At 39.4% G+C, this 9,577-nt stretch overlaps 1 protein-coding gene across 5 annotated transcripts in view; it reads left to right on the forward strand.

The window, feature by feature from the left end:
- The first annotated feature begins 153 nt into the window (after positions 1 to 153).
- Positions 154 to 9,577, forward strand: part of tfap2c (transcription factor AP-2 gamma (activating enhancer binding protein 2 gamma)) — a 17,651-nt gene continuing 8,227 nt past the window's right edge. The window contains exons 1-5 of one of the 5 annotated variants that reach the window (XM_023997306.2): positions 154 to 236; positions 4,119 to 4,577; positions 4,792 to 4,843; positions 6,538 to 6,621; positions 7,569 to 7,791. In XM_023997306.2, coding sequence (XP_023853074.1) covers positions 201 to 236; positions 4,119 to 4,577; positions 4,792 to 4,843; positions 6,538 to 6,621; positions 7,569 to 7,791 — 854 coding nt within the window. In that variant the 5' untranslated portion in view covers positions 154 to 200. Of the gene's footprint in view, positions 237 to 2,566; positions 3,005 to 4,118; positions 4,578 to 4,791; positions 4,844 to 6,537; positions 6,622 to 7,568; positions 7,792 to 9,577 lie in introns of those variants that run through there. The other 4 variants (XM_023997304.2, XM_023997305.2, XM_023997308.2 and 1 more) reach the window with 4 other exon arrangements.

Here is a 9,577-nt window from a genome sequence, read left to right on the forward strand (position 1 = left end):
ATGTAATTGCAGAGATATATAGGGAAGTCGAACAACCTTAGAGTAGGCCTATCACAGGAATGTGCATAGGGTTTCACTCAGGTGCATTACCATGCAGGGCGCATGCGCATTCCAAGAGAACCAGGTGAAGTCAGTAATATAGACTTGCGAATTCCCTCTTTCATAGCCTCTCCACTGGAATTATACCGCGATCCTCACAGATGTCTTTACTCGAGAGGCTCGAATCAGACTGGCGGGTAAGCAAATGCATGTTTTGCTTTTTATTTAAAATGATTATGACTATTACTTATCTATCTTTCGACCTAATTAGCCAGCACGTTACATTAATTGTAGGTTACAGGTTTTTAGGACCTTGTGGTCGTTTGTACTAGACTACTGCGCGGCCCATGATAGTGGCTTTACTATTGCTAAATATACCATTTCAATTAATTATTATTATTAAACCAATAATTATGATAATAGACCCTATAACGTTGATCTATTGAAATACTCGGGTGCTCACGACTTCGGAGGTTAAAGCCGTGCAGAAGAGATAGTCATAGGCCTACATTTGCCATACACCTTGGTCATTACATATCGTGTATGATTTAAAAATATAGAACCAACGTCAACTCAGATTGGAAGTTCATACTGGCAACTGGTTTTCTGATAAACAATATTCGTTTCAAGAACATTATGTCTCACAATACTCAGTAGCCTATAGCCTAGACCAAATGTGCACCTTTTAAAATAATAATATATAGGCTACACTAATAAATTAGTAGCCTAAATAATATTAGACTATTAATAGAAAATCTGTTACATTGATATTGCATGTCCATCAAAATTGTTAATTTGTCTCTGAATATAGTCAAACATAGACTATATATTCTACATGAGTTTAGCTTCTTCAGTGTGACAGAATGTTTGCAGAATTCACCTACGTGTTTGTTCTATTTCGAAAGAGGATTTCATATTTACGCTAAACCACATGGCCCACGTGAAGCCTAACATTTGTAACTAATTGCCTTTATGGATAACAATTTAGGCCTACTTTAAAAAGGGATATTCTGTCAAGAGTTCTTGTTTAAACGAATTGGCATTGCCATGATTGTCATTGACATGATAAAAAAACCTGTTCAAAACACAACGGCTAGGCAATTCTTGCGTGTCTAACCTCATTTACTCTCTGCCACCGCGATGTAAAGATCCCTTAATTAGTGAGCATTCATTTCTGGTTCATATCTTAACACGCTCAGAAGAAGCACACGCAGCTTAAAGCCACTGCGTCGTTCATGGATGAGCTGATCTTCCCCAATCGTTATTGTTTCCCAGGCGTCGAATCATTATTAAGCATTCCCAAAACCTTAACGATAAAGACACGTGTATTGTTTCTCCATGCATATGAACAATTATCAGACAGAAAATTATTCAGCTATTTAGCTTAACTAGCTGCTGTATCTATAGGGTAAATCATATTTCACAATGATATTGGAAACAACAAAAAGAAAAACACAAATATTGTCTTTAAAATAGGCTATAACTCCTGTTTTGCGTGAAGTTATGCATATATGAACATCAGGGGCACCTTTATTTTGGATATTGCAACGCTCCACCAAAAATGTTAATGAAGCTCTAAGGGGGAGATTTTCGTTAAGATGCCTGGTGCTTAGTGGTTTGAAGAAGAACTATGCTTTTAAGCCTTGGGGCTTTAAGGTTTTGAAGGTACCAAACGTCAAGGTAAAGCCCCGAAATGCAGCTATTCCTTTTTAAGTACGTATAAGTAGTCTAGGTGTCAATTATTTAAAATGTTTAGGATGGACATCGGAATATTTTATATGAGCCCGTTGACTCTTGCTTTATTAAAGCTGCAATCCTAGATCCATTTTTGACTCATTGATTCTTGAAAAATATAACCTATAAATGCATCGCGAGCTTAGTTCAACTGTCAGAACCCATCAGAACCCCAAATATACGCTTTTTTCTCCAGTGTTTGTAAACAACGTAAATGTAAACAAACACGGTATAGCCTCAAAACATGGTTAAAACTATAATTCTTATATCATGTAGGGGGGTGTTATTGTTTCAACTAAGGAGTCTAGCTTTTAGCGAAATTGGCTAATTCATGTTTAAAGCCTTTTCGTAGGCTATTGTTTTGCAAATTTCTATTGAAGATCTTATTGTCAACTTAACATGGCTAAAGAAATATCAATTTTCTCGAGTACATTCATAGGCTATTGTTATCACTTACAGTATTTTTAAATCAAGGTTTCTAACTATGATATTATTATAGGCTATGCAATATTCTGTATTCAGTTATTCGGCCACAATGACCAATAATAGCATAATAATAATAAAATATTATTATCGAAAGTATATGTCTATAATGTTTTTGTCAAGAGAGCAACTGCAGACGGACAGCAATATGATTGGCTCCTTATTCCAATAATAACCAATCAGCTCCTTATTCCAATAATAACCAATCAGCAAACGTTGGCTTCTGCCATATTCAAGATGACATCACGACAAAGGCACGCCCCCTAAAAATATCTAACCTATGAAATATAGTACATATACTTTCAAGCGGATTCAGTAAAGAGCAAAGGTTTGAACATCATCACTTTGTCCGTCAGAGGGAGTCGAGTTTCATATATTCAGCGCTTCGTCCCATAGTCACTGCGTAACTGCTTACCGCGTCGGACTGGAAGGGATCTTGCTTGAAAAACTGTTTTCACTCATAGTTGCTGTTAASACTTATGTTGATATCCGCCCGAATCACGCTCAAACGTCAGTGAACTACGCTCCAAAGTCAGTGCGCTTCAAGGAACCACAGCCCCACTCGAGTTGAATAAGTCTATTCGTGATTTTTAGGAAGTGGTCTACAGTCTTACTTTGTTTCCCACCTGGATTAACTCGGAGACGACCAACAATTTACCTGGTCAACCTTCTTGGTTTAAGCTTTTGTCTGTCAGAAACTATGCTGTGGAAACTAGCAGATAACGTGAAGTACGAGGATGACTGTGAGGTGAGTTTTAGCTGCACAAACCGCACGGCATTACGTTTCAACAAGGTTAGAAAAACAGAAAGAACATTATTTCATAAAAAATATTGTGGCCCTCATGCGCCCCATCGCTTTATCGCGTGTTTAATGGGTAGACTTTTTGTTTATATTTGTTGCGCGGCAATCCCTTTTAGACACACTACTTGATAAAAGTTTGACGGAAAGAAAATTATTTTCATGGGAAATTGTTATAACTATGAAGCATATTTTGAATAAGAAAGATCAGTTGTTATCTTATGCTATTTTTAATTGTCGAGTGTAAGTTCAAGTGCATTAGCATAAATGTTTTTTCTTTCTTTGAATGGTAGCCTAAATATGTTTCTTAATGTAACATTATAAGTTGTGTATAGGCTATTCTAGATGGGTTACTCTTTCCGCAGTATCTCGACCAGTGCATTGGCTACTGACGACATGTGGTTTGATTTCAATAAATAACATTTCATTTTGTGTTAAATAAAGTATATTTTGTGTTACTTGAGTTGGATTTAGGTGATAGTATAAAGCTTTTTGATTTACTTAGGCAGGCCTATTGTTCTGAGCTGAGTCAGGTTATTGTAAATCATTACAATTACCAAAGTATTGTTGTTATTATTAATAATAATATAGGCCATAAGGGTAGTAAAATAGTCCCCTCCAGACTGTCTTTTGAGAGGTGATGTGGTAACAGCAATATCACAACAGTCCACATAGATTGCATGCTATCAGAAATAAGAAAATTATTTTAGTTATTTTTCTGTGCAACAACATATGCATTTTTACTTTGAATTGTGAAACCATGTCTTCCTTTTCAAGGCTGTTCTAAGCAGCCTTCGTCTGATAATTGTGTACTGAAATAACATTTCGGCCTCTACATATTATGCATGAATGTGTAAAACATTTCACCAAATGTTTTCCTAATTGATGGGGAAAAATAAATATTGACGTCTGCATCAGGCTAGGCTGTCAACATAGTTGTCTTTCCAATAAATTCTGTTGAGGACTGTTGATTCACTACGGATTTGTCTAATTGACAGGGGGTACAATATATTATAATTTATCCCTATATCAACCTAAACTAAGGTCTCTCTTCTGTCCCCAGGAAAGGCACGACGGGAGTAGCAATGGGAACCCCCGGTTACCTCACCTCCCCGCGGTGAGCCAGCACATTTACAGCCCGTCACCGTCCCTCTCCCACTCCGCCAACTCAGACTTCCAACCCCCGTACTTCCCGCCTCCATACCAGCCTATATCATACCCCCAGTCCAGTGACCCCTACTCGCACCTCGGCGACCCTTTCAACATCAACTCCATACACCAGTCGTCCTCTAACCAACAGCAGTCATGGCCGGGGCGACATGGTCAAGAAGGACTGGGACCTCATTCGCGAAGCGGACTCGCGAGCCAGATTCTGGGCCTGGACGGCGGCTCGTCCGGCTTGAGGAGAGAAGGCTTCCGTCGGCCAGAGCTGTTACCGCCTCACGCCCATAGCATTGAGTCAACCATCATTGGTGATAACATAGGACTGCATGAAATGGGCCATGGCCTGGATGATGTTCAAGTGAGTGATTTGATTGTGACTTTGTTGTCTGAGTGAAATTGAATGAGGCATGCTGTCTAAAACAATGGTCAGGCTAAAACTAAATAGACTTGCAAAGGAAAGGCATGCTTTTATTGTCATGAATGGAATGGAAATGTCATATTTCATAACTAACTCCCTTAATTATTATTCTAAGAATAAGTATTACATATTGCTTTTTTTACTTATTTTTCAGCTTGTAGATGACCACAGTATTATAATGGCAGATCAGACAGTCATCAAAAAAGGTGGGTTTATTTTACTTTCCAAATATGTAGCCTACAATATATTGACATATGAGAAATGCTTTCACAATTTCAAGACAATATTCCCTTACTGGTTTGTGAGTTACACATGCTTGATGTATAAGGGCACCGTGCCAGAAATTGGTGTGCAACAGGTAACAAGAATGCAATAGAGAAACATTGAGAGCTGTTTACATTTACTCCATAGCTGAGATTGCGTGTTACTAAGTACATACCTGGAAAATTCTACTTCTACAAATATTTAGCAATTATTTGTACAGTGACATGTCTTTGCATTTGATGATAGAAAATCTGAGTAGGAAAGGAGGATAGTTGTACTTGTTGGTACATACGTTGATAATCCGAGTAGTCATGAGGTTCACTTAGCTAAACCTAGTTTGGTCCTCTGTGGATTCCTGTGCTGAGGTTGTTTGAATAGAACATCAGAAAAAKAACCTTTTCAAAATGGCAGCCTGTAGCTGACAAGATGGGACTGAGGACATTGTGCAACCGTTGAAATACGGCATTGAGAGGGAGAGGGAGAGGGAGCGCTTTGGAAAGTCTTTAGAGGTCTAAGCTGGTGCATTCGACTCCTTTTGAATTCCAGTTGAAAGCAGTCCAATGGGTCGTTGCTCTTCTTGAGACTCGCTGGCTGACTTTCTGCAGAACCAGCTTTAGCTGGGGTGTGGCATCCTCCTTGCATGCGAAGGACAATTCAGTAATTTGTTGGGACATGAAATATTTTGAATGAGGAGGATTCAGTGTTATCTAGTAGGCCCTACCCTCAGCAGTCTTTCATTCAGTCATTTTGTGCGTTGATTTGAAATTCTGCACCACCTTTGTAACCGAATGAATGTATAGATTAATGAATTGTAGATAGGGAATTCATGGTTATCATATTAGTAGTAAATTGATAATAGATGTTAGTGAGATTTGTTAAAACAACATCACTGTGAACATACAGGTTCAGGAACTGTGACGGTAGATAACATTATTGTGATGTGGTGGGTGACACGTGAGAGTTTGTGTGAATGGTATGTCCTTTGCCACATTGGCAAGAACGGTAAAGAATAGTTAATGTATTTTCTGTAATAAAGCCTACATGTATAATGCTAAACTGCTTGCTTCACAGGATGAAGTATGAGACTGATACAGTGCAAAAAATGTATAGTAAACATTATTTAGAATGAATAGCCTAACGTGCATGCACATACATTTATTTGTATTTTTAGCACAAATAAACAAAATTAGTACAAAAATCTGCCGGATTTTTGATGGCCATTTTTTTTAGGCAGTTGAAAGCTTGAATAAAATATTAAATTCAGCTACAGTATAAGCATTTGTGTTAAAGCTACCTAAATGGTATTAATGCTTTGTTTTGCCTATTTTTTTCAATGGCAGCCATTTTGGATTGTATTAAATTGTTGGAYATTTTTGATGATTCGTTTTAAATCAATTCGACAATCCAATAAAAAACATACAATATTAAGGAGGTAGCAAGTTGTACAGCACGACAAAGGACATATAGTCTTCGTTACAGTGTGTGCTGGCTCACTTTATTGATCTTCCACTCAAGGTCAGACTGTGGGTCGCCTACATTCTTGTAAACGGCGGCAGCAATACCTCACTCTCAGCCTTGTACCCTATAGATGAGCTCTAAATTGTAATTTTGTCCCCCTTTGTGATTCTTGTCTCAGTACTAGGACTACGAGGGGGCAGAAACCTTGATCGCTTACAGAGGACTTATTATGAGGGGGGCATTCTTGCGGGTGAGGACGAAGGTATATGTAGTGTACTTGTATGTTTGTCTGGGTGTGACTTGTGTGGTTTGACCCTTGAAGTTTTGATCTAAAATGACCACCCAGTTTGCCAGTTTTGGCCCTGTTGCAGTACAACAGAAGTTTTTAGGTTAGGTTCTTATTATTCACTCGATTAGAAGCTACAGACCATTGAACGTTTGATCCAAATGTTTCTGTAAAACAAGTCTTTATTTTAGTCACTCAATTAGAAGTAGCGACAGGGTTGGTCTACGGCAAGGCAGGGGAGAAGGGACTCTCTGTGAAGTAGCATGGAAGAGTTGTGTATGCGTATGGATGTCATGTCAGTGGGTGGTAGGAATGAGGGGACTTTTAGCTGTGAAACCTCAGGAATGACTGTTGGTGAAAAACACACTAGTTCATCATAGTTATCTAGTGAACGGCCACTTATGGTGTATATCTTGGCTTCCGCAAAGGAAACAGGTTTGTTGTTTACATGTAATAATTCTGAGTTATATAGATTTTTTTACAAATCATTATGATGATGTTACATTTCACAGTTTATTATAAGAGAAAGCATGTTAAAGTTGGAATCCAAGCTGCACTGTGGGGCGGCAACAGACAGTGGAGAGGGATTTTTACAACTGTCGGCAAATGCAGCTAGTCTTGATGAATCAAATCCTTTTAAAAAACTAAACATTTTCTAGGAATTTGTCAAAGAAACAGTCTCTTCACCCATAACATGTTTACAATGCAGCACAGCCTCCATAAAGTCCAATAATGTTGTCTAATGTCTGTCTATCCTCTCTGCAAACCATAATTTCCAATGGGACAGTAAAGATACTCTACATTAACCTTGATACTCCAACTTTTCCTCGTACTTTTCCTCTCATTATCATTTCTCTTAACATTATTAACATTATTAACCAACACTCATACTAACCTCTCCTCTCTCTCCACCCCTTCCCCAGGCCCCGTGTCCCTCCCCAAGGGCAACTCATTGGGCCTGCCCTTCCAGAAGGAGTCCCTGTTAGGCATGGTGTCCAACCCCACCGAGGTGTTCTGCTCAGTGCCTGGACGTCTCTCGCTTCTCAGCTCCACCTCCAAGTACAAGGTGACTGTGGCAGAGGTGCAGCGGCGTCTGTCTCCTCCCGAATGCCTCAACGCCTCTTTGCTGGGGGGAGTCCTACGTAGGTCAGTATCCACACAATATGATTCCATAATGAGATGGCTATAAGACATTTTAAGGGTGTTAAACATGCTTATGACAGGTCTTGCAAAGCAATATAACATCAATCATAATGTGCTATACCTGGTAAAGTGTTGTCCCAAAGGTTTAGATAAACAAATGCATTATAACTGCATCATAATGCATTATAATGGCAGGTGTTACTGTTTTTTCATTGGATGCAATTGTGAACAATGGCCAACATCTAGTCTGTTAAAATATGGTTGACAGAAGCTCAAAGSATCACTGATTTTGGTCTAGCTGATTTGGTATATTTAGGAAATCATGGAGAGATGTCCATACAAGACATTACATGCATGTCTCCGAGAGATGTCCCTGGTAAGTTGGATTATGCTGCTGTTCTATAGTTAGTGAGCTACAGATGTACAGTGCAATCGAAAAGTATTCAGACCCCTTGACTTTTTCCACATTTTGTTACCTTGCGGCCTTATTCTAAAATGGATTAAAAATAAATAAATACAACTCATCAATCTACACACAATACCCCATAAGGACAAAGCAAAAACAGGTTTTTAGAAKATAWWTWTTTTTTTTTAAATAGTGAGCTACTTCAGATGTGTTGACTCAGAGGTGTGCATGCTAGATTAAATGACATATTTATGTATTTTCAATACATTTGCTAACATTTCTAAAAGCATGTTTTCACGTTGTCATTAAGGGGCATTTTGTATAGACGGGTGATACAAAAAAATCTATTTTTGTCCATTTTGAATTCAGGCTGTAACACAACAAAATGTGGAATAAGTGAAGGGGTATTGAAGGCACAGTGCTTCAGGGTGCTGCTGGATACTAAACTAATGAAAGCTTGGTATCAGTTGCAGGTCTGTAGTGTGAAGAAAAGTTGCGACCTGGTTCATAGACAGATAGTAGGTCAGTAAAGCAACGTTGACGGATACGTAAAAAAGGGGTTCTCTAAAAGCAGCTGTTCCTCTTCAGTAATTGTGTGGTTGAAAGCATCTTGACTACCTTTTTGTATACTCTGCAATTCMTGCTACTTTGCTTTGGGGAAAGGTTACATCAGAGTAGTTAGCACCAGTATAAGAGAGCGCGAGAGAGACAGAGTGTGTGTTCAGGGGGGTTGCAGGGCTATTTTAATTGCTGCTGAGTAGTTGACCTTGTGCCCCATATGTCAGCAGGCAGTCTGTTGAGGGACTATGGGATTCTGRCCAGGGCCCCTGCCTGTTTCTGCTGGGAAGGCATGTTTCTCACTTCCCATGTGCCCCTGCCAGTGCCACAGACGTTAAACGCCTCTCTCACACACATACACACACACACACTGAGACACGGTTAAGTAGGTCATGAAGCGATAGGATAGAGTGGGGGCTGTGGAGAGAGGGAGGCAGTCACACACATGCCTCCCCAAAGACGCTGTCTCTCTCACCCACCAAAGAGGGAGCGAAGCCTGCCAATCAGTCATGCGGAAAAATGAATCGTGTGTGTGTGTGTGATTTCCCTGCTATGTGCTTAAGGCGGGAAAAGCATAATTTGTGTCAGTGTTTTATTTTTTTTTAGGTCAGGAAGGGTATCGGAGGCTCTTTTTCGTTTGATTTATTTGTTTTCAAAAGTGTATGATGAGGCCTCCTTCAGGGATGGGCCTTTCACTGCTATGCTCTCTCAAAGTGACAGGAAGCCTGGAGTTAGGGTGACAGGAAGTCTGGAGTTAGGGTGACAGGAAGTCTGGAGTTAGGGTGACAGGAAGTCTGGAGTTAGGGTGACAGGAAGTCTGGAGTT

Source organism: Salvelinus sp. IW2-2015, linkage group LG11, assembly GCF_002910315.2.
Source record: "Salvelinus sp. IW2-2015 linkage group LG11, ASM291031v2, whole genome shotgun sequence".
Lineage (NCBI taxonomy): Eukaryota > Metazoa > Chordata > Actinopteri > Salmoniformes > Salmonidae > Salvelinus > Salvelinus sp. IW2-2015.